The sequence below is a fragment of the Suncus etruscus genome, chromosome 10 (assembly GCF_024139225.1).
Source record: "Suncus etruscus isolate mSunEtr1 chromosome 10, mSunEtr1.pri.cur, whole genome shotgun sequence".
Classification (NCBI taxonomy): domain Eukaryota; kingdom Metazoa; phylum Chordata; class Mammalia; order Eulipotyphla; family Soricidae; genus Suncus; species Suncus etruscus.
The window spans coordinates 48782429-48806381 of NC_064857.1; the positions used below are offsets into that span (position 1 = coordinate 48782429).

The following is a 23953-nucleotide window of genomic DNA, read 5'->3' on the forward strand; positions in this document are numbered from 1 at the left end:
TGACCTGTATTCCTGAAGACTATTCCAGAGGACATTCTGTTTTTGTTTTGTTTTTGGGACACACCAGGCGGTGCTCTACACTCAGAAATTGCTCTTGGCAGGCTCAGAGGACCACATAAGATGCTGGGGATTGAACCCGGGCCCAGGTCTTACCATTGTGCTATCACTCCAGCCCCAGTAAACTGTGTTTCTAAAGACTGGAAACTCTGTCCCTGGCCATGTATTTCTGAGGACTATGTTCTAGAAAATTGTGAACTGTGTCCCTAAGGACTGTGCCTCTGTAGACTGCATATTTGTGGACTATATCCCTGTGAATTTATCCCTGTGGACTGTCTTCCAGTGGTCCTGTCCCTGTGGACCATGCCCATATAGGCTGTGCCCCTGTGGGCTCTGTCCCTGTGCCTATTTTTCTGCAGCTGCCACATAACCTTGGTTCCATTTTTAACTGCAAACAAACTTGGGCTGTTGTTTCCCAAGTTATAGTTTCTGTTTCCATGGTACTAAGAGTAAAGGAAAGGGTACTGAAGATGAGGTGCAGGTGTCCTGACCCTGCCTAGCACACAAACTGCATATGGTGTGCTGAGCTCTTCTAGGAATTGCCCCTGAGGCTGGTCCAATATTGATTCCTTCACACAGACCAGGACTAATCCCTGCACACAGACTAGAAGTGATCTGAGCACAGAGCCAGGAGTGAGCCCTGAGCACTGCTGGGTGTGGCTCTAACTCTCGCACAGACACGTTTTTTTTTGTTTGTTTGTTTGTTTGTTTTTTTGGTTTTTGGGCCACACCCGGCATTGCTCAGGGGTTACTCCTGGCTGTCTGCTCAGAAATAGCTCCTGGCAGGCACAGGGGACCATATGGGACACCGGGATTCGAACCAACCACCTTTGGTCCTGGATTGGCTGCTTGCAAGGCAAACGCCGCTGTGCTATCTCGCCGGGCCCAGACACGTTTATTTAATAAGAAGTAGATCCTGGCCGCCTGATGCCTGGGTTGTTAGGTAACTGGTCTGGGTTGAGAGGTCCTGATGGATCAGGGCTAGGTAGCCATTACTGCACCTGTGCCTGCAGGCAGGGGGACAAGTCAGACTGCACCTACATCGTCCTCAGCGGCCGGCTGCGCTCCGTGATCCGGAAGGACGATGGCAAGAAGCGCCTGGCGGGGGAGTATGGCCGTGGCGACCTCATCGGAGTGGTGGGTCCCCCATCCTTTGGTGGCCTGTTGACTGTGGTACCCCAACCCAGTTGGGGTCTCTTTGGGGCTGGAATGCTCCCTGTCCCAGACTCCACTGGTCATTTTCTATGAGGGTACACCAGTTCAGGGGCCTTCTGGTTATCTGTGAGTGTGGCCTAGCCAGGTTCCTCTCGGGCATCCTGGCTCATTCCCAGTTCCTCCCGCACAGGTGGAGACACTCACCCAGCAGGCCCGAGCCACCACAGTGCATGCTGTGCGGGATTCTGAGCTGGCCAAGCTGCCCGCAGGGGCTCTGACGTCCATCAAGCGCAGATACCCGCAGGTGAGGCTCCCACTACATGCTCCAAGCAACCAGCAGAAACACATCAGTTCAGTCGCCCTGTGTCAAGGGCCCCTTCCTGAAGTCTGAGTCCCTTGTACATGGAGCCCCTTTATGGTCCTCCCTGCTATGGGCACTTGGAGCTCCCACAGCCCTCTTCCCTTTGGGCCTGTCAGAGCTGGGGGATCACACTCTCCAGAGCACCTCTGAAGGCAGGATTGTGGGATGTGGGCCCTGATGTCCTAGTATTGGCAGGTGCTGGGCATAGGGTTGTGCCTGTGCCTACAGCAATGGCCATCAAGATGTGATAGGGATGTTTCACATTGCTGTGTGTAACTCAGTGTTGAGAGGTTGGGAGACACCTTCCTATAAGGAAAGTCCCTGTCCTCGGGGCACTTCCAGGAGCCATGCAGGGTCCCCTTCTGGGGACACTCAGGAGTCCTCCAAAAGGCCATGCAGGCAGCCTCATGCAGACAAGGGAGAGATGTGAAGGCATGGTGGGGTCTGAGGCTCCATGAAGAATCCTGCATTCCATCAGCCATTTGCCTCCCACCTTCTTCCCAGTGCTGCTCAGAGAGGGCTGCAGTGGTAGGGGTGGTTCAGAATGTCAGTATGCCAGTTTTGCTGCCCATTGGAAAACGAGGGGTTCTGGACCCAGTCCCAGTGCCCCCTCTACACATAGCTGCTGCTCAAATGCAGTGTGCACAAGTTGAATGCTGTGCTTGGCCATGGATATATGGTGGATGGAGGAACTAAACCGAGCAGAAGGGATTATGTCACCTGACATGGTAGTACCTGATGCTATGACATGTACCTGATGCTATAGTACATGATGCTGCAGTACCTGTTGCCATGGTATGTGATGCTGCAATACCTAATTTTTTTTGTTTGTTTGTTTTTTTGTTTTTGGGTCACACCCGGTGGTGCTCAGGGGTTACTCCTGGCTGTCTGCTCAGAAATAGCTCCTGGCAGGCACGGGGGACCATATGGGACACCGGGATTTGAACCAACCACCTTTGGTCCTGGATCAGCTGCTTGCAAGGCAAACGCTGCTGTGCTATCTCTCCGGGCCCGCAATACCTAATATTGTGTTGTATTGCAGTACTTGTGGCATGTACTGCTGTGGTAACTAATTCTGTGGAATGAGATGCTGTGGTACCTGGTACTGTTGTCCATGACACTCCAATATTGTATTGCTGTCTCAACAGTTGCAAGAGGCAATTAGAAACAGGACCAGAGGGACTTTTTAGTAAGACCAGAGACACAATACAAATGGGTAGAGCACTCACTTTGCACATGGCCAACCTGGGTTTGATCCCCAGTGCCTATATTATCCCCTTAGTACAAGCCAGGAGTAAGACATGAGTATAGCCAGGTATAGCCTCAAAATCAAAAACAAAAAAACAATAAAGAGCCAGAGAGATAGCTCAGCAAGAAGGGTGTTTGCCTTGCTTGTGGCCAACCTGGGCTGGATCCCTGGCATCCAGTGTGGTTCCTCAAGCACTAAACAATATCCAGTGTGGCTCCAAAACCAAAGTAAATTTTAAAAACTTTTCTAAAGGGCCAGAGTGATAGCACAGCAGTAGGATGTTTGCCTTGCACTTAGCCAACCCAGAACATACCGCGTTTCAATTCCTGGTATCCCATATGGTCCCCAAGCCTGTCAGGAGCAATTTCTGAGCACAGAGCCAGGAATAACTCATGAGCACTGCCTGGTATGGCCCAAAACTCAAAAAAAACCAAAAGACCCACACACAAAAAAAAACAAATAAAAACCCTTATAAAATGGGGCCGGAGAGATAGCATGGAGGTAAGACATTTGCCTTTCATGCAGGAGGTCATCAGTTCGAATCCCGGTGTCCCATATGATCCCCCGTGCTTGCCAGGAGCAATTTCTGAGCCTGGAGCCAGGAATAACCCCTGAGCACTGCCAGGTGTGACCCAAAAACCAAAAAACAAAGCAAAAAAAAAAAAAACCTTATAAGAATTGAACATGGGGCTAGAGTGGGGGCATGGAGGTAACGCATTTGCCTTTCATGCAGGAGGTCATTGGTTCGAATCCCGGCATCCCAATAAGGTTCCCCAAGCCTGCCAGGAGCTATTTCTGAACTTAGAGGCAGGAGTAACTCCTGAACGCTGCTGGATGTGACCCAAAAACAAAACAAGACAAAAAAAGAAAGTGGGGCCAGAGTGACAGCATAGGGGTAGGGAGTTTTCCTTGTACGCAACCGACCTGGAACAGACCTGGGTTCTATTCCCAGCATCTCCTATGGTCCCCACGCCTACCAAGAGTGATTTCTGAGTGCAGAGCCAGGAGTAATTCCTAAGCACCACTGAGTGTAGCTCAAAAACAAACAAAAAATAAATAAAATTGAAAGTGAAATCAGCCTGACATCGATGAAAGAAATGCACAGAATCCAGAGTCTTTAAATATAAGAATCTGATACCAACAATAGCTAAAGTGTGAAAAAGTTTCACTGGGACCTTGAGAATTACTGGAGTTGGACGAACTGGTATGCCTGGAACCCAGAGTCTGTCTCATGCCAATAAACTTCTAGGGTGAGGCCTTTTTGTAATCAGGTCAAGGAGTTTTTCTCTATTTTCCCATTTTTCTGGACCTATGCAAACAATGGCGATTCCCACTATCACACCTTTACTATATTTTTTTACTCTTATTCTTTTTTTTTTTTTTTTTTTTTGGTTTTTGGGCCACACCCATTTGACGCTCAGGGGTTACTCCTGGCTATGCGCTCAGAAATCGCCCCTGGCTTGGGGGGACCATATGGGACGCCGGGGGATCGAACCGTGGTCCGTCCTACGCTAGCGCTTGCAAGGCAGACACCTTACCTCTAGCGCCACCTTCCCGGCCCCTACTCTTATTCTTTAAGGAAAAAAAATACAACTTACTGAACTTAAAAACAAATAACTAGTAGAATGCCTGTTTCGAATACAGTCAGGGGATGGGAAGGGGGAGGGGGTAATGTTACACTGGTGAAGGGGGGTGTTCTGGTTATGACTGTAACCCAAATATGAGCATGTTACTTAAATAAAAATATATTTTAAAAAATTGAAAGTGAAGTTGTAATCTTTGCTCTTCTCTGCCCAGGTTGTGACTCGCCTCATCCACCTATTAGGTGAGAAGATCCTGGGAAGCCTCCAGCAGGGACCTTGCACTGGTGCGTCTCTGGAGCCCCAACACCTGAGCACTAGCTCACTGTCGCCTGACACAGCTAGACTGAGAGCCCCTAAGGGAAGCAGCAGGCAGCCCATAAGAGGCTCCTCAAAGAGACCGGCAGTCACCCCATCTCCATTTTCCTCCCCATGCCTTCCAGGGCCACTTCACTTGTACCTCTGTCCTGCTGCTGTCTGAGTGTCCTGCTGTGTGAGACCATGTCTGTGGGTCTGCTGCAGCCCTGCCACCACAGGGCTGTTTATTTGTGTCTGTGTCTGTCTTTCCTATGTCTCTTTTTAGTGTCCCTAGATGGGTCTGAGTCACGTGTGTATGGATGGAGGACACTGGCTGAGCGGGGGAAAGCCTCACACCACCAGTCAGCCTGTGCCTTGTGGAGACACAGATAGGCTGTCCTCATGGTACCCAGTTCCAACCAATACTTTGTCCATGCCGACAGGTCACCAGTTTGGGCTCCATGCTACAGGCAACAAGTGGGACTCAGGGAACCCAGCCAACAACCTGTCCACAGTGGCTGTGATACCCGTATCTGAAGATGTGCCTCTCACTGCCTTTGCCCTGGAGCTGCAGCATGCCCTGGGTGCCATCGGTAAGCCTGTGCCCAGGGCTCCAAGGCCTTCAGGCACTAGCGGATGCCCAGACAGTGCCCTGGGAGGGCTCAGGGAGCCACAGTGTTCCCAATTCAGTGCTGCTGAGCAGAAAGTGCTCTAGGAACTTGCAAGTGAATGAGGATTGGGGGCTCAAGAAACTAACTCTCTATGCTGGCTTTACTGCTTCAGTGTGTCCTAGATGGGGCTGGAAAGAGCACAGCACATGCAAGGGAAGGACCTTGTATGTGGCCAACCAGGTTCCACCCCCCGCATCACCTATAGTCCTCTAAACACACCAGCAGTGAGCCCTGAGCACTGCTATGCATGCTCCCCCCCAAAAAAACGAAAGACATTGGAGTTTTTTTTTTTTGGGGGGGGGCATGCCTAGCAGCACACAGCAGTTACTCCTAGCTCTGCTCTCAAAATCACTCCTGAGAGGCTCAGGGGACTATATGGGATGCTGGGGATTGAACACAGGTCAGCCACTTACCAAGAAAATGCTCTCCCCACTGTGCTATAGCTCTGGCCCCTGGAGACTTTTTGTTTTGTTTTGTTTCGGAGCCACACCTGGATTACTCCTGGCTCTGTGCTCAAAAATTAGTCCTAATAGGTTCAGGGGACCATTTGGGATGCTGGAAATTGAACCTGGGTTGGTGATGTGCAAGACAAATGCCTTGCCCACTGTGCTATCGTGCCTCTGGCCCCTGGATATGTTTTTGACATGGCTTTAGTCACAGGCGTTGACCAGTGCCAGGAAGCAGCATGTGCTCAGCTGTGGGATGTGATAGGGCAGTGGTCGGCAACCCGAGGCTCTCGAGCCACATGCGGCTCTTCACACTTTTAATTTGGCTAATTTGGCTTTTCTGTGTGCCGGGTGGCCGCTCCAGGAGTCAAGACTCTGCTCCTAGCCTCTGTCAATGTGCGCTGATTTGGGAATGATTTTATACATGTCTAGTCTGGGGGCTAGTCCTGCCCTGCCCTACCCCTGCCTTTCCTTTTTTGGTTACAAAACCCAGTGCCTCGGGCTGGAGAGATAGTGTGGAGGTAAGATGTTTGCCTTTTATGCAGAAGGTCATTGGTTCGAATCCCAGCATTCCATATGGTCCCCGAGCCTGCCAGGAGTGATTTCTGAGTGTGGAGCCAGGAGTAACCCCTGAGCGCTGCTGAGTGTGACCCAAAAAAACAAAACAAAATAAAACAAATCAAAAAACAAAGCCCAGTGCCTATGCAATGCAGGGTGTTACGTTTGGTCATGGACCTGCATCTCATGATAGGTGTCCTGTGATTGCAGACCTGAACCATTTATGATGGGTGCCCTGTGTGGTCATGAACTGTGCCTTGTGAGTGCCCTTGTCTTCAGTGTGTAGGAATGGGGGCAATATAGCTGCAGTGCTCCTGAGATGATGCACAGTGATACTGCCAGGCCTGGGAGTAGAACTTCCTGTAAGGCTGTACCTCAGTGTACGTTGCTGTCAGAAAGAGATGCTGACTGCCCAGTGCTCCTTTGTAGCAAGTGATGAGTTGTTTCGGCTTTGTCGGCTCCAGTGTAGTGCTTCATGTTGGTGTTGCTCCTTGCAGCCCAGAAATAATCCCACGTGGTCCCAGTCTGTGACTTTTTTCACACCCAACAGTGCTCAGGGGTTCCTCCTGGCTCCACCTTGCCTCATGCTCTCTCTTCAGCCCCAAGCTCCTTATAGTTTTGAGATGAATGGCCCTGCCTTAGCCTTGCACTTCTTTTTTTTTTTTTTTTTTTTTTTTTGGGCCACACCCGTTTGACGCTCAGGGGTTACTCCTGGCTATGTGCTCAGAAATCACCCCTGGCTTGGGGGGACCATATGGGACGCCGGGGGATCGAACCGCGGTCCTTCCTTGGCTAGCGCTTGCAAGGCAGGCACCTTACCTCCAGCGCCACCTACCCGGCACCATTTTTTTTGTTTGTTTGTTTTTTTTGGGCCACACCCGTTTGACGCTCAGGGGTTACTCCTGGCTATGTGCTCAGAAATCGCCCCTGGCTTGGGGGGACCATATGGGACGCTGGGGGATCGAACTGCGGTCCGTTCCTTGGCTAGCGCTTGTAAGGCAGACACCTTACCTCTAGCGCCACCTTCCCGGCCCCTAGCCTTGCACTTCTATGGGCAATGTTGGCAGCCATGCTCACAGTCAGACTCTTCCCTCAGGGCCCATCCTGTTGCTGACCAGTGAGAACATAAGACAGCGTTTTGGCTCTGCTGCTCTGGATAGGTATGTGGCATAGCTGCTCTGGACAGGTCCAACCTTTCCACCTTCCTGGAGATGATCCCACCATGTCTGTAACCCATCTCTGAGCTGATATCTATACTGTTTCTTTCATGTCTGTACTACCTTTCTATATCCCATAGCCCATGCCTGTTCCTTCTTTGAGTTCGCCATGTCTATTCCCCTTGTCTAGCCTCCATGTCTATCTCCTATGTCTAACTTCCATGTCTATCCCCTTTGTCTGTGCCTATGTCAATAACCCATGTCTGTTCCCATGTCTATCCCACATGTCCATCTCCCATGTCCATCCCCCATGTGTCTGTATGACATAGGATAGACCCTATGTCTATCCTCCATGTCTGTCCCCATGTTGATCACATATGTGTGTAAATATTTGTGTATTCCCATGCTCTTTTCCATGTCTACCCTCATGTCTGCCATCTTGCACCCCCATGTGAACCCCCTGTGCCTCAGCTGGAATCTGCACTGCTTTGTGGGCCATGCAGTATCCTCAGTCTGTGGGTGCTGCTTGGTCACCTGTGCTTGCTCTTCCATGAGTCCCCACCTCCATAGACCCTGAGAACTTGGGTGGTGGGTGCTGGCTTTAATTGATCTGCATGGCACACACTGCCAAGTACCTCATTACAGCATCCATGAGTACCGGCTGTCCAACTGGCTGGGTCAGCAGGAGGATGTCCATCGCATTGTGCTCTACCAGGCAGATAGCACACTCACGCCCTGGACACAGCGGTGCATCCGGCAGGCCGACTGCATCCTCATTGTGGGTCTGGGAGAGCAGGAGCCCACAGTAGGTGAGGTGAGTGGGCCAGGGCCTGTCCCCAGATGTGTGCTGGCTTTTGCACTGTCCATGCTTTGGTGCTGGCTTCTGAGCTGTCCATGCTCTGTTCATTCCTGTCTGTGAGCTCAAATCCAGAACTATGGCCATTTCACAGACAAGATGCAAGAAGGGGTTCAGGGCCCCTCTCGGAACAAATCAGGGTATGAGTGTGTCCAGAGCCAGAATCCCTGTGTTCAAACTCAAAGGCAGCTTTGCTGCAGGCCCTCCTGCCCCTTCTGCTGCATCGCTTCCTCCTTGATCCAATGCTGATGCTGTGTGCAGGAGGTCACATGGATGTGCACCTGTGGCCTGAACTGCTCTGAACAGAACTACTGTTCCTCAGCTTGAGCGGATGCTGGAGAGCTCAGCCGTGCGAGCACAGAAACAGCTGGTGCTCCTGCACCGGGAGGAAGGGCCTGCACCGTCCCGCACCGTCGAGTGGCTCAACATGCGCAGTGGTTGCTCAGGCCACCTGCACCTGCGCTGTCCCCGCCGTGTCTTCTCCAGGAGGGCCCTACCCAAGCTGGTGAGGCACAGCCTGCCTGCCCCGGACCACTGCTGTGGGACCTTGTCCAGTCATCTCTGGGGCAGGAGCCATCAGGGCTGCAGTTGTGGGCCTCACTCCTGCTCTGTTGGGCTGCTACATTGCAGCAGGGTCTCGGTTTTCTACTCATGGCCTGAGAGTCCTCCAGTCTTGGGGGGGTGGTTTGTCCCCTTGGGCCAGGAGCACAGGGCAGACCCAAGTTCCTACACAACAGATGGAGCTGTACGAGCGGGTCTTCCAGAGAACCCCAGACCGCCACTCAGACTTTTCACGACTGGCACGAGTGCTGACAGGCAATGCCATCGCCCTGGTGCTCGGGGGAGGAGGAGCTAGGTGAGTCCCCACCCATGGGCCCACATGTGCCCATCTCTTTGTTGTCTATGTGTTCTGTCCCATCTGTCACCTGTGTCTCCACCCATGTGCCCACCATTATTCATGTGTCTCCCTTATGTCCACCTGTGCCTATCTGTGTCAGCCTTGTGCCTTGCCTGATGTGGGCATGTGACTCCTACAGAGGGGTCTCAGTGACAGGGCTGACCCTCTCAGTGCCACTTCGCCGGCCCCATCATTTCTGTACAAATATTAGAATTAAAAATAAAATCCTGGGGGCCGGGCGGTGGCGCTAAAGGTAAGGTGTCTGCCTTGCCAGCACTAGCCTAGGACGGACCGCGGTTCGATCCCCCGGTGTCCCATATGGTCCCCCAAGCCAGGAGCGACTTCTGAGCGCATAGCCAGGAGTAACCCCTGAGCGTCAAATGGGTGTGGCCCAAAAACCAAAAAAAATAAAAAAAAATAAAAAAAAAAAATAAAATCCTGGGGCTGGCGCGGTGGCGCTAGAGGTAAGGTGTCTGTCTTGCCAGTACTAGCCTAGGACGGACTGCGGTTCGATCCCCCGGCGTCCCATATGGTCCCCCAAGCCAGGAGCAACTTCTGAGCACATAGCCAGGAGTAACCCCTGAGCGTTACCGGGTGTGGCCCAAAAACCAAAAAATAAATAAATAAAATCCTGGGCTGGAGAGATAGTTCAGCAGTAGGGTGTTTGCCTTGCATGCAGAAGGACGGTGGTTCGAATCCCAGCATCCCATATGGTCCCCCGAGCCTGCTGGGGGCGATTTCTGAGCATAGAGCCAGCTGCCGGGTATGACCCAAAAACCAAAAAAAAAAAAAAGAAAAGAAAGAAAGAAAGAAAATTTCTGCTGATGGGTCAGAGGGATAGTACAGCAGAGAGGACATTTGCCATGCATGTAGCCAACCTGGGTTCAATCCTTGGCATTCCATATGATCCCCTGAGCCTGCCAGGAGTGATTTTTGAGAGCTGAACCTGGAATAAATCCTGAGTGCCATCAGGTATGCCCCCCCAAAAAATATATATATATAAAATAATCCAGCTGAAATTTTGAGGGGAATCCAATAGGCCTAATGGGGTAAAGTCATAAGCAGCACAGAGCCTAAGCTGCTCCCATCTGCCTGGTTTCTGCCCTTCCCTCAGCTGGGATCCAGGTTCATTGTAGAACCCTACATATGTCTGTTAGAGGAGTCTAATATTTATAGACTCATTCTAAACTGCCTTCTAGGTTTCATTTAAATTTGTCTGCTGTGATACATAAAATACAAACAGTGGGGCCAGAGAGATGGGGAGGCCTAGCCACCCCCAGTAGAGCTCTGGATATCCCTGGGCCTTTGGATGTCCTGATCTCTGGGTGTCTGATCTCTGGATATCCCTGAATCTCTGTAAATAAGTGTCCTGTAAATAAATCCACATGCCAAAGATGAGTGGGTCTGAAGCAGGGTCTCTGCTTGAAATAATCCAAACAAGGCTGAGGGTGAAACACGTGTAGTCTGACAATCTTCTACCTTTTATCAAGAGTGACCTGCCTGCCAGAACTGTCATTTTTATTGAGTACTGAGACCACCCCCAGGTGGGGAGTAAGAACAGGTAGCTCAAGCTATCCTGACCCAGTTCCATCCACCCAGGTTTGCTTGAGACTTGTAAGAAAATCTCTGTTTTGAGGTCAAACCAAGTTGTAAACAAACAGATACAAAGGAACCTGGGATGATCTTTGTTTTGGGTAAAACAAAACAAGGTGTAATATAATATCCTGGTCTCTGGTTGTGGGTATCCTGGTCTCTGGTTCCCTGGGTCTCTTCTGGAGTCCCTGGGTCTCTTCTGGAGTCCCTGGGTCTCTGGGATATCTCTGGGTTTCTGAGTATCCTGGTCTCTGATGTTTCAGGGTCCCTAGTTGTCCCTGGATTAGCCCTGGGTCTCTAGGTGTCCTGGTTTCTTGTTTCCAGGCTGCCTTCTATATATGCCTGTACTGAGCAGCAGCTTGTGTCCACAGCTGCCCAGTGTCCGGTCTCAGTGTTGGTGGTCAGGGGGGTTCCGTGGGGTTCTGGGTGACTTGTGCATGGCGAGGGGCACAGAGGTTTCTGACTCAGAGTGAAGCCCTATGTGGAACTGCAGCAAGCTGACCAGATCCAGCTCATGCAGGTGGGCCCTGCAGGTGGCCCATCCTCTCTGCAGCTCCCCTGATGTGACCCCAGCCCTCCCTCCTTGAGGCCCTTTCCTTGGCAAAAACCTCCTGGCCTCGTGCTCCACACAAGTATCTAGATGGTGTCCAGTCCTACCAAGCTGGCGAGAAGCCATTTCCTGCCACCCAGTAGGTGGGTGTGAGGCGGTTCATGGGCTGTACTAACCCACACTCTGTTCTGTGCTCCAGGGGCTGCGCCCAGGTGGGCATCATCCGGGCCCTGATGGAGTGTGGCATCCCGGTGGACATGGTTGGAGGGACGTCCATCGGGGCCTTCATGGGTGCCCTGTACTCAGAGGAGCGGAACTACAGCCAGGTCCGCATTAGGGCCAAGCAGTGGGCAGAGGTAAGGCTGGGTCCTGGCACAGCCTGCAGGGCTGGTCTTTGTCATGAGCACAGAGGAAGGGAACATCGTGGAGGATTATTTTTTGGGGGGAGGGGAGATACCAAATGGCTCCATTCAAAGGTTACTCCTGGCTCTGCACTAAGAAATTACTTTTGGCAGGCTTGGGAGACCACAAGGGATACCAGGGATCAAACCTTGATCAGCCATATGCAAGGCAAATGCCCTACCTGTTATGCTATTGCTCCAATCCCAGAAGGAAGGCTCTTGCCTCAGCCACACCTCAGTGCTCAGGGGGAGCCCCTGCAGGTGTTTGAAGAAACATGTGTAGCGCTAGGGGTCAACCTTGGCCCCAATATGCCCTCCCCCTGCCTCTTGGCTGACTGTCCAGCCTGCAGGAAACTTTCTGACTGGTGGCTGGGCCCACAGCACTGTTGCTCAGGAGAACATGTGAAGTTCTGTATTTCAGAAACCAGGAAATGCAGGTGCTAGATGTCAGGACTGCGTTACAACACAGGTGCTGGCAGCACAGATGGGGATGCCCCGGACCAGGGTCTGAGGAGGTTCAGGAGGGTGAGGCCAGCAGGTCAATAATGTAGGGCAGGTTCTAAGAATCCTGCCCAGGGGTTTCTAGGGACACTGGAGCTGTTCATCCACAGTGGTCGGTGCTACTGTGGCCAACTAAGTAGCAGCGGGTGAGACTGAGGTAACTGTACTGAAGGAGTGATCGATGGGTACCCACTGCTGCCTTCATAGCTGGGGTGACTAGGAGGACACCCCAAGCCTCAGTACCTGAAACAGAGATAGGGATAGCTGTCCCAGGTCGGCTCCATTGCACCGTAGGCCAACCATGCCCAGACAGTGCAAGGTTAGTCAGCACTAGGCTCTGGTGGTCTGGGTGGGCAGGAAGGAAACCATGGAGGGACCAGGAAGGGATCAGAAGGTTTGTGCCCTTAGGAGACAGGACAGAGGCTCACGGGGCCACCCCATTTGGGATTCAGGTGCTCCCAGCTAGGTTTTACCCTGGAGTGGAGCACCCAGCTCTCTCTTTGGAGGGACCAGGGTTGGACAACATGTCTCAGGATGGCTACCGTGAAGTGGGGCTGGGAAGATGATGGCTGAGCCGAGTAATAGGCCTGGGACTCTCCCTCCCTCCACTGTGATGGCCTCCCAGCTGCCCTGTTCATGGTCCAACAGTTGCCATGAGAATTTTGCTAATAGAGGCCATGGAGAGGGCCCAGGGGAGCTGCCTGTTCCCTGCAGCCTATTAGCCTAAACAGGGGGTGGCCACCATCTCCTGAATTTCTTGGAGACCTTTCTTCATGGCTCTGTGTCTACTCCCAGGAAGGATTTGGTCAGTTCTGAGCTGAGCTGTCTTCACTGGCCCCTGTGCTCACTGGCCAAGCACAGCCTTGGGTTGCCCTAAAAAGTGGATCTTAGCAGTAAGGACTATGGGCCTGAGGGTAATCCTGCCTGGTCACATCCACCCTAACACCAGTCCAAGTGCACAACACAAGGCTGTGCAGTAGGACCCCAGACTCTTGGCGCTGTGTATGCTCTGTCCTGTGCCTACACCTTCTGGGGGCCTGGCAACTGTGCCTTCTGCAGGACATGACGTCGATGGTGAAGGCTGTCCTGGACCTGACTTACCCCATCACCTCCATGTTCTCCGGCGCACGCTTCAACAGCAGCGTCTGCAGTGTCTTCAAGGATCGGCAGATAGAGGTGCCCAACAAGACCTACCATGAGAGCCACAGCACTTTCTCAGGCCTGTCTTTGGTGGCTGGACTGAACTGAGAGAAGCTTGTGCTGTCCCCCCCACAGGACCTGTGGATCCCCTACTTCACCATTACCACAGATATCACAGCCTCCGCCATGCGTGTCCACACTGATGGTCTGTGCTGGGCAGGGAGCAACTCGGTGGTCTAGTGTGATTCAGATGGGCATGAGGGGGGATGTGGCCTGGTGTCATCAGGGCATTTGGCAGCCTAGACACAGCTACCCATACCCAGGTCAGGGTTTGGGATGAGAAATAGCAGTTTGGAAGGTAGGTAGGAGAGCTGTCTCTTGGGGCAGAAGAGTGGTCTTAAGGACTGGCACTGAGTGCCCACTCCGGCAGGCTCCCTGTGGAGGTATGTGCGAGCCAGCATGTCCCTGTCCGGCTACATGCCTCCCTTGTGCGACCCCAAAGATGGACACCTGCTGATGGATGGAGGCTACATCAACAACCTTCCAGGTGCGGGGGCTGCGATGGGGTGGTGGCGGCTGTCTCGCATCTGCAGGCCCTGTTGGGTTCAGCCTCCTGGGCTTCTAGACACGGGGCACTGCGCAGCTGGTGGGGCCCTTCTCCTTCATACATGGTGCTCCTACTGCCTCCTGGGTGCAACGTGCCCATGTGGGTAGTGACCATGGCGGCCTCCCCCAGCGGATGTGGCCAGGTCCATGGGGGCCAAGGTGGTGATTGCTATCGACGTGGGCAGCCGGGATGAGACAGACCTCACCAACTACGGAGATGCCTTATCTGGGTGGTGGCTGCTGTGGAAACGCTGGAATCCCCTAGCCACGAAAGTCAAGGTGGGCACAGCCTATAGCGACCTCCCCCAGCCTCACAGCCCCTGCTACGGGCATCTGAGGACCAGCGCCTTCCTGGCTTCTGGGCCAGTGGGCTGAGGGTCACCTGAGACCCGTCTGAGGACAGAGGAGGCTGGCAGTGTCCCCATGGGGCAGGAGGGCCAGGCAGCTGGGCAGGACCCATGACTGACGATAAATAGGTGCCGAACATGGCTGAGATCCAGACTCGTCTGGCATATGTGTGCTGCGTGCGGCAGCTGGAGATGGTAAAGAGCAGCGAGTACTGCGAGTACCTCCGACCCCCCATCGACAGCTATGGCACCTTGGACTTCAGCAAGTTTGACGAGATCTCCGTGCGTGCACCCCCGCTTTTCCCAGCCCTGTGCTGCCCAGCCCTGTCACCCTCCTCAGGTCGGCCCCGGACAGTAGCTTACGGGCTCCTTTTGTGTGCTTAGGAAGTGGGCTACCAGCACGGTCGCACGGTGTTTGACATCTGGGGGCGTAGTGGTGTGCTAGACAAGATGCTGCAGGACCGCCAGAGCCTGAGCAAGACGAAGGCCAGCGATGTGAGTGCCCCAGAGGACAGATTCTGGGTGGGTCTGCAGGCATGGGCACCTCAGCAGCTGGAGTTTCCTCTTGCTGCTCAGGTCCTCACTTGCCCCAGCACCTCCTTCACTGACCTGGCTGAAATTGTGTCCCGCATTGAGCCTGCCCAGGTGGCCACGGTGGATGGTGAGTACTGAGCCTGGACACACAGGTCACCCGTCAGCCCTCGGAGCTGGGTGTCTCCAGTGCCCTCGAGCCCTGAGCTCTGTGCTCCCTGCTGCAGATGAGTCTGACTACCAGACAGAGTACGAGGAAGAGCTGCCTGGGGGATCCCCGGATGGGGACACTTATGCCGACTTCCAGAGTGTGCCTGCCACCCCGGCTTCTGACGATGTGCCCCAGCCCCACGATTCCTGACCTGGCAGCTCTGTGTGGCCTGGTGGTCTCCATCCCAGAGCCCCACGAAAGCACCCTCTTTGAGAGGCCACATCCCGCCTTGTTTTCATGAGGATGAACCCACACTTCAGCACAGGCCCTAGTGCCCCCTGGGCTCATTGAACAAGCAGGGTGGTCCCCAGTTGGACACTCCCTGAAGCAGGCTTCCCCACGGAGGGACAGACGGACAGACAGTTGGACCCAGCCTACCTGGTCCAGCAGCCCCACATGCTGTACCCGTCTCTCTCCCCAGTGGCCCTGTACTGTGCTATCCCGAGGGGCCTTGGGCCTTTTGCTCCAGCAGTTCCCAGTGGGGACCCTGCAAGACACACACACAGCGGGGCAGGGGGTGGTGGTGACGATGATGGGGACTGCCTGGTGCTGTTCTGGGCAGGTCAATAAAGGCGGAATGGACTGTGCCGGTTTGGTTTGATTCCTGGGCCAAAACTCCAGTGACTTACCTGCAAGGACCCTAATCTCTGCTAGGGCTGGCGTTGGGGGGAGGCATACAGAGCTAACTTAGTTGTTTCCTCCTCAGTCTCAGAGCAGGGAGGAGGGGTGAGGTAGAAGGCCTGGGCCTGGAAAGATAGCACGGAGGTAGGGCTTTCCTTGCATGCAGAAGGACAGTGGTTCGAATCCCATATGGCATCCCATAGGGTCCCCCCCGCCCCCCCGTTGAGCCTGCCAGGAGGAACCCCTGACCCACAAACCAAAAAAAAAGAGAAGGCCTGGGCCTCAGTGTCCTCTCCCCCCCACCCCCCCGCCGAGGGAACTGGCGATGGGCGTAGGGGCGTGGCCAGGGCGGAGCCTCGGCGTGGCCCCGCCCACCATCCATACGCCATCGTGGAGGCGGGGCCGCCACAAAACAAGTCCTGAGTCGGCGTGGTTCCCGACAGCCCCGCCCCGTCGTGACGCAGAGAGGCGGAGCCTCGCCCGCCCGCGAGTCCCGGGTGCGCTGTCCGGTGCTTGCGGGACGCGGAGGCCCGGGCGCGGCCATGCGGGTCCCGGGCTCCGGCTCGAGCCCTTGCTCCGGCCCCGACCCGAGTCCCGACCCCGGCTTCGGCTCCGACGGCAGCGGCAGCTCCGGCTCCGGCCCCAGCCCCAGCTCCCCCGGCCCCGGCCCCGGCGCGGTGCGGCCACCCCGGCGGAGGCGGCGGGCGCGGGGCGCGCTCTGAGGCCCGGGGGATGCGCGGCCGCCGCCGCCTCCACCATGGGCGGCGCCGCCTCTCGGAGGAGGGCGCTGCGGAGCGAGGCCATGTCCTCGGTGGCGGCCAAAGTGCGGTGAGTGCGGGCGGCCCCTCGCCCGGCCCCGGCCCCGCCCGCACCCCGCGCCCTGCGGGCTCCCCCGCTGAGCCCGGCGCCTCGCCTTGTCCGCCCCGCAGCGCAGCGCGAGCGTTCGGCGAGTACCTCGCCCAGAGTCACCCTGAGAGCCGCAACGGAGCAGGTGAGAGCAGGGCGCGGGGCCTCGGCGCACGGCAGGCGCGGCGCCCACCCACCCAGCCTGGGGCCGCCGTCGGCATGGCAACGGGCCTCCTGGCACCCGGGGCTGGCACCGCTGTCTGTGGGGGCCAGCTGGCGGCGGGGTGCGGGGTGGGTGGGGAGGAGCCGGCACCGCTCCTCCTGCCCCCGCTCCCTCCCCTCCACTCGTCTCCCGGAGCCGGCTGGGGGGCCTCCCTGTCGGGGCCTGAGCGCCTCCACGGCCCTCTCCCCCAGACCACCTGCTGGCAGACGCCTATTCCGGCCACGACGGCTCCCCCGAGATGCCCGCGCCTCCCCAGAACAAGCGCCGCCTGTCCACGGTGTCCAGCGGCTGCTACGACGGCGGCAGCCCCCCGGTGGAGGCTGTGTGCAGGGGGCCGCCCGGCGGGAGCCCCCCGCAGCCCCGGGTGTACACCATCTCCGGGGAGCCCGCCCTGCTGCCCAGCCCCGAGGCCGCCGAGGCCATCGAGCTGGCGGTGGTGAAGGGGCGCCCACCGCCGCAGGAGCGGCACCCGCACCACCACCACAGCCAGCCGCTGCGGGCCAGCCCTGGCAGCAGCCTGGAGGACGTCAGCAGGTCCTGTCAGAGCTGGGCAGGCAGCCGCCAGGCCTCCAGAGAGTGTCCTGGCTGTGCCCAGCCGGCGCCCAGCCCTTCCCCTCGGCAGTTCCCCATGGACCAGCAGCCGCACGCAGAGCCCACCAACCGCCGCAAGAAGCTGGAGAGGATGCACAGTGTGGACCGTGTGACAGGTGAGGGCATGTCGGACACGGGCCGGGTGTCCACACAGCCGTCCGCACCTTCCTGCAGCAGAGCTTTGCCAGCCTTGCCAGGGACGGTGTCCTGGAGGGGAGGGGACCGGCAGGGTTCTGAGAACTGCAGCATACAGGTTGTCTACGGGCCGTTGGGATGATCTCTGGGAAATTTCCTGCCCCGGGCTCGTCATGTTGGGGCTCTGACATACCTCAGCAACAGTCTGCTTGGCCCTCCCCAGGGGATTCAGCCGCTCCTGACTGGGGAACCTCAGAACCACTGGGTCTGGGGGCTCCTAGCACAGTGCAAAAATGGGTCTGAGGCTCCTGAAGGCTGGGTTCTCTCCCTCTGGAGCCTCCCGTCCCCACCTCACTACCTGACAGGTAGAGGTCCCCCAGCTCTCTCTGGCTGAGCAGATGATGCCTCCGGAGCCCTGGCCTTCCCCCCAGGGCTGGCCGCTCTCTCTGCACTCCTGTGGCATCGCTGTGGCGCTTCACAAAACCAGTGGCATCGCTGTGGCATCTGGATCCCTCCTCCACAGGGGGCAGCAGGCTCTGGGGCCCAACCCCCTACCTCCGTCATAAGGCCTTCTGTTTCCAGATGAGACCCCGATCCGTACCTGGTTCCCAAAGGAAAACCTCTTCAGCTTCCAGACAGCAACCACAACTATGCAAGCGTGAGTCGTGGGCTGGCATGTCTGTGGGGGAGGCTGGGGCTGCTTCCTGCTGCTCAGGAGCCTGTGCCAGTCACTGCGCATACACGCATCCAACCTCCTGCTGTCTGAGCAGCGGGAAATATTGCCCAACTAGCCTGCTTCTTCCTCAGGACACGATCCTTCCACTTTGTCCTACTCCGCCCTCATTCTCGCATGTCCCACACTGCAGCCTCCTCACATTCTGTCGGCCTTGGGGACCCTTGGGGGGGTAGCCATGTTGTAGGACCCCCTGCACCCACCTGCTATTCTAGGAACCCCCCCTATGCTCTGCTGGCTGAGGGCTGACCCTTCCACTATGGTTCCTAGGACCAGCTTCATGGTGGGGCCTCTAGGACCTCAGTGCCAGTCTCAGGGCTGGCTAGCAGGGGGCCCAGGGGGCCAGTGGCGGAATTCACTGGAGGGAGGTCAAGGGGTCATGGTTCACTGTGTCTTCTCTCTCACGCTGCTCCTTCCTGCCACTCCACCAGCATCTCGTAAGTACCACATAGGGCTTCCAGCCTAGGGGTGCTACTGTGGTTCTGGGAGACCCCACATTCAGAGGCCTGGGCCCCAACTCTGCGGGAGCTGTGTCCCAGGGCACCAGGCCAGCGCAGGGCTGGCCGGGCCCTCTGCCTGGCCTGGTGCCCTGGTGCGCCTGTCCCCACCTGCGTCTCTCCTGCCCCGTGACCAAGGGCAGTGCTGACTCGTGGTGGTTTCCCAGGGTGTTCAGGGGCTACGCGGAGAGGAAGCGCCGGAAACGGGAGAATGATTCCGCGTCGGTAATCCAGAGGTAGGGCCTGCCAGCCACTCGCCACCGGGGTCTGTCTGTGTTGGTCTGGCCTAGGCCCACCCAGCCTCGCCAGACTCGATGCGGGAAGGGCGGTGGCGACCACTGGCCTGGCCCTGCTCTGGGGACGCGACAGGCAGGAGGGCCACACTTGCTTTGGGCCTAGGACACTGCTTTAACCCCAGGCCTGTGTGGTGGGGGCCCCGGGCTGTTGAGCTGTAGCCACTGGCCCACCCATGCCCCTCTGGTCCTTAAAGTTGAGCTGAGGGGTCAGAAGAAAGGCCTGTGTCTTCAAGCCCCACCTCAGATGTGTCCAGGAAGCTTAGCTGTCCATCTGGGACAGGGGCCTTGACAGGACACGCCGCCCCCAAAGTGGCCAGGGACATGGTTGGGAGTGGTGCCCACAGGCTTCCGACCGCCTAGGGTGATACGTCCACACAGCTGCCCAGTGCTGGGTCACTGTTTCCTGGGGGAGCAGGCGTCCTGAGCCCCTGGGGAAATCAGGCTGGTGGGTCGATGTGTGCCTTGTCCCTAGGAGGCTCAGCAGGGCCGACAAAAGTCAATGCCCTCGCCTGAAGCAGCTTCCAGGAGAAAATGGGGTGGGTGGGCGGGGCCACTTATGGCCTTCGGGACCCTTACCTGTCCTGCTGGCTTCTTCCCCTCCAGAAACTTCCGCAAACATCTGCGAATGGTGGGCAGCCGTCGTGTGAAGGCCCAGAGTAAGACCTGGGGCTGGGTAGGCACCCACTGTGCTGTGCTAGCCAGCGGGGGGCTTGGCCTGCTACTGGCTGCCCTATGATGCTGGGCCCTGCCCATGCATCTGGCCCACCTTCAGCCTTGCCCACGCTTCAGGCTCCGCTCTTGGGCGCTGTTCCCATCCTCTCCCTCCCCCCCCCCCACTTCACCCCACTCCCAAGCCCTGCACTTAATTCCCATCAGCTGTTTCCAAAAGGCACCTTCAGACTTCTCCCACTACACCCTTCCACCTTCACCTCTCCGGGTCCCTTCCGCCCACACCCTTTTAGTCCATGCCCAAGGTCCATCTCACATAGGGCCTGCCTCTACTCAGACCATACCTGCTTCAGACTCTGCCTCTCTAGGTCCTTCCCACCTTAGGCTCCGCCCACACCTGGGTCCTACCTGTTTTGGGTCTTGCCCACTCCAGTCTAGGCCCATCCAACACCAAGAACCCTTATGTTAGGGACACGTCCACCCCAGGCTTGGCCCACATCAGGCCTCACTCCCTGCAGGACTTGTGACTGGCCCCCACTAGGTAGTCCCTGCTCCCTAAGGCGAGATTTGCTCTCACTGCAGCCTTTGCTGAGCGGCGGGAGCGGAGCTTCAGCAGGTCCTGGAGCGACCCCACCCCCATGAAAGCCGACACTTCCCACGATTCCCGAGACAGTAGGTGCCCCCTCCCAGGCCCGCCTGTCCCCCCAGAACCTCCCCCATCCTGTCTCGCTTGGCAGGGTGGACCCCAGGCTATTGGGCTTCTGCGCTCTGGGCTGAGGTACAGGTCAGAAAGCTGCTGCGGCGACAAGGGAGGGTCCCTGGGAGGCCCGAGGGGCAGGAGGTTCGACTGCCGTCTTGTTGAGCACCAAGACTGGCCGCCTGGCTGTGGGATTGCTGGGCTTCCAAACGGGGCAGCTTCTTGGCCGGTGGCCCAGTGCCACCCTTTGCATTTCTTGATGGCCTGGAAGACTCAGGAGGCTCTGGGCCTGCGGTGCCGCAGCCCCGTGGCAGCTCTGTGACCGCCCTGCCCCGCAGGCAGCGATCTGCAGGGCTCTCACTGCACCCTGGGCGACACCTTCGATGACCTGGACTGGGAGACAGAAAAAGGCCTTGAGGCTGTGGTCTGTGACTCTGAGGGATTTCTGCCACCCAAGGTCATGGTGAGGCCCAGTGCCACCTTCCATCTGTCCAGGCGGGGAGGGAGGGAAGGTCTCTGGGCTCCACGGGGCCTGTCTGAGCATCCCCATCTCTCGTCCCAGCTCATCTCATCCAAGGTGCCCAAAGCTGAGTACATCCCCACCATCATCCGCAGGGATGACCCGTCAATTATCCCCATCCTCTATGTGAGTGGGCTGCTCCCTGGGGGCGGGGTGAGGACTGCCCGCCACAGGGCACGGGGCCTTGATGGCTACACTTGTGTCTGCCCAGGATCACGAGCATGCCACCTTCGAAGACATCTTGGGTATGTATGGCCCAGGGTCAGTTCATGTGTTCTAGTCCTGGGGCCGGATTGTGTACGGCACTCAGACCCCTCCCTCTGCAGAGGAGATCGAGAAGAAGCTGAATGTCTACCACAAAGGAGCCAAGATCTGGAAGATGCTCATTTTCTGCCAGGTGAATCTCAGCCTGCGCTTTGCAGGTGGGGCCTCCGTGGTGGCCATCCAACCTGACTGACCTCTGCGTCTTGCAGGGTGGCCCTGGGCACCTGTACCTTCTCAAGAACAAGGTGGCGACCTTTGCCAAAGTAGAAAAGGAAGAAGACATGATCCAGTGAGCGGGTGTGCGGGTTGGGGGGAGCTGGGGCCACGTCTCATGGACACTTCCATGTTTGACCTTCCCTCTGCCACCAACCCCCCACCACCAGTTTCTGGAAGCGTTTGAGCCGCCTGATGAGCAAAGTGAACCCTGAGCCCAACGTCATCCACATCATGGGCTGCTATATTCTGGGGAACCCCAATGGCGAGAAGGTACGGCTGGAGTGTGGGGAGCACCCTGTTTCTCACCTCTCTCTGACAGCCAGAACTCACACCACATACCCTCCTTCCAGCTCTTCCAGAACCTCAGGACTCTCATGACCCCGTACAGGGTCACCTTTGAGTCCCCCCTGGAGCTGTCAGCCCAAGGTGAGTGTCCGCAGGGGGTGGGGGTAGAGGCAGGGGTTAGGGGGACCCCAGCTAAGCCCTGGCTGAGCCCGCTGTCCCCCCAGGGAAGCAGATGATCGAGACCTACTTTGACTTCCGGATGTACCGCTTGTGGAAGAGCCGGCAGCACTCCAAGCTGCTGGACCTGGAGGATGTCCTATGAGCGGAGCTGATGGCGCTCAGGGTCCCCCAACGGGGCAGCCCCTCTCCCAGGGCACCCGGGAACCAGCACCACACCCTCCCCTGCGGCTCCCTGTGACCAGTGACCGTGTGGCCCCACCTGTTCCGTCCGGTCCGATCACCAGCACCAGGACAGCCCCACTGGCCCAAGGCAGCGCCCAAGTCTGCGCTTTCTCTTCCTGTGCTGCCCGACGTTGGCAGTACAGTGGCGACTGGGGCCAGTCCGCACCCGGTCCTGGACCACCCCGCTGCCGCTCTGCTGTGGGCAGAGCTTTTTCCCCAGCAGAGGCCTGGAGGGTGGAGGCTGGCCAGGGCTGGCCCTGGCACAAACCCCACTATGCAGTAGGTCCTTGGACCCTGCGCCCAGGCCTGGCACCAAGCCTCTGGTGGACTGCGGGCTCTGGCTTCACCCAGACCGCTCCTATACATAGCTGGGGCTTGGGGGCAGGCCCCCCTTCCAGAGCCTGGGTCTGAGGTTGTCTGGCTGTGCCCTGGGCCGAGGCCACACTGCGGCATGTGCTGGGCTCTGGTCGTGTACGATCCCCTAGAGTGACCATTAAACCAAACCCCTCTGCCACTGACCCAGGCTCTCGCTCACTGCTCACTGCCCTGCTCGTTCTGTTCATTCATCTGCCTCGCTCAGAAGCTCCTGTCTGGGGCCGGAGGGATAGCATGGAGCTAAGGCGTTTGCCTTGCCTGCAGGAGGACGGGGGTTCGAATCCCGGCATCCCACATGGTCCCCCGAGCCTGCCAGGAGTAGAGCCCTGAGCCCTGCCAGGTGTGACCCAAAAAACAAAACGAACGAAAGAAGCTCCTGTCTGCTGTGGGTCACCCTGGCAGCACCATGTGGGCCACAGGCTGCTACGGCCTGAGTCAGGATGCTGGTCGGCATGGCCTCCTGAACCCTAAACCTAGACCCTCAGGTAGCCATAGTGTGGGGCCCTTATGTGTGTGCATTGTAGTATCCAGGGCCAGTCGCAGGGCTGATGTCCAGGTCTGACAGCAGACCCTGGATGCCGAGAGAGGCATTTGGGGTGAGGGTAAAGCTGGTGGCCCAGCTAGAGTCTTCTGGGGAAGGGGAGAGAGCCTCATCTTCTGGGGAGACTCAGACCCTGCCCCCCAGGACAATCCCAGAGAGGTCTGAGTCTGCAGGCCATAGTGGCCCATTACCAGCCCTTGCCTTCTTTCTGTGCATCCCCAGGGCCAGCCTGGAGGTGATGTCCTTGCACCAAAACAGGCAGCAGCTTATCCTCAGTCATTGGCACCTTGGCCTGAAAGTCCATGCCTGACCCTGCTGGGGAGATAGCACAGTGGGTTGTCATGGCATTTACAAGTCCTGCTTACCCCAGTCCCACAGGGTAGCCCCAGAGAAGCGGCTAGTGAGGCAGGGCCCTGGGAGACCTGGCTGGGGGTCACTGAGGCAGCTATGCACCCTGGGCGGTAACCTCTTTCCCCCATCCTACCCAACACTCCTGCTCAGTCACAGATGACCTCGGTGGCCCCTGCAGCGCCTCCTGCTTCTAGGAAGAAGTCAACTGCAAGACTTCCAACCCTGTTCCCTCTGCTGCCCGGGGAGGTCTCCAAGGGCTGGCGGAGGGTGGGCTGGCCTTGGGGATTCAGAGGGATGTGGTCAAAGCAAAGGTGCAGAGCATACCTGCCCAGCACTGAGGCATGAAGGCTGAGCATGGAGAGACTAAAGGGGCCTGTTCTCAGCCCCGCATGATACAGGTGTTCACAAAGGCAGCCTCTCAGTATCACCAGGGTGGCCACACCCAGCTCCTTCCAGAGTGGATAAGGACCCAGAAGACAAGGCCTGTGCTGAAAGAAAGGGACTCACGCTGATTGGGAAAAGGGAT

The 23953-nt window shown here is 57.0% G+C and overlaps 2 protein-coding genes across 4 annotated transcripts in view; both read left to right on the forward strand.

The window, feature by feature from the left end:
- The window catches only part of PNPLA7 (patatin like phospholipase domain containing 7), a 30393-nt gene extending 14641 nt beyond the window's left edge, over window positions 1-15752 (forward strand). For both annotated transcript variants that reach the window (XM_049781971.1, XM_049781972.1), the window contains 17 exons: window positions 1071-1194; window positions 1403-1516; window positions 4620-4689; window positions 5143-5292; window positions 7471-7534; window positions 8177-8345; window positions 8710-8892; window positions 9125-9243; window positions 11628-11784; window positions 13390-13506; window positions 13606-13675; window positions 13901-14017; window positions 14207-14355; window positions 14553-14705; window positions 14808-14918; window positions 15000-15084; window positions 15182-15752. In XM_049781971.1, coding sequence (XP_049637928.1) covers window positions 1071-1194; window positions 1403-1516; window positions 4620-4689; window positions 5143-5292; window positions 7471-7534; window positions 8177-8345; window positions 8710-8892; window positions 9125-9243; window positions 11628-11784; window positions 13390-13506; window positions 13606-13675; window positions 13901-14017; window positions 14207-14355; window positions 14553-14705; window positions 14808-14918; window positions 15000-15084; window positions 15182-15315 — 2086 coding nt within the window. In that variant the 3' untranslated portion in view covers window positions 15316-15752. The remainder of the gene's footprint in view (window positions 1-1070; window positions 1195-1402; window positions 1517-4619; window positions 4690-5142; window positions 5293-7470; window positions 7535-8176; window positions 8346-8709; window positions 8893-9124; window positions 9244-11627; window positions 11785-13389; window positions 13507-13605; window positions 13676-13900; window positions 14018-14206; window positions 14356-14552; window positions 14706-14807; window positions 14919-14999; window positions 15085-15181) is intronic.
- A 711-nt stretch (window positions 15753-16463) lies between these two features.
- On the forward strand, window positions 16464-22678 carry NSMF (NMDA receptor synaptonuclear signaling and neuronal migration factor). Of its 2 annotated transcripts, XM_049781979.1 has the most exons (15): window positions 16464-16614; window positions 16716-16777; window positions 17047-17562; window positions 18164-18239; window positions 18979-19047; window positions 19711-19763; window positions 20359-20448; window positions 20812-20936; window positions 21036-21119; window positions 21205-21238; window positions 21320-21390; window positions 21467-21546; window positions 21641-21743; window positions 21824-21899; window positions 21983-22678. In XM_049781979.1, the coding sequence occupies exons 1-15, from the start codon at window positions 16544-16546 to the stop codon at window positions 22078-22080; spliced, it is 1608 nt and encodes a 535-aa protein (XP_049637936.1). In that variant the 5' UTR covers window positions 16464-16543; the 3' UTR covers window positions 22081-22678. The 2 variants fall into 2 exon arrangements, with proteins under 2 accessions (XP_049637936.1, XP_049637937.1); XM_049781980.1 differs by lacking the exon at window positions 20359-20448.
- Window positions 22679-23953: the final 1275 nt, after the last annotated feature.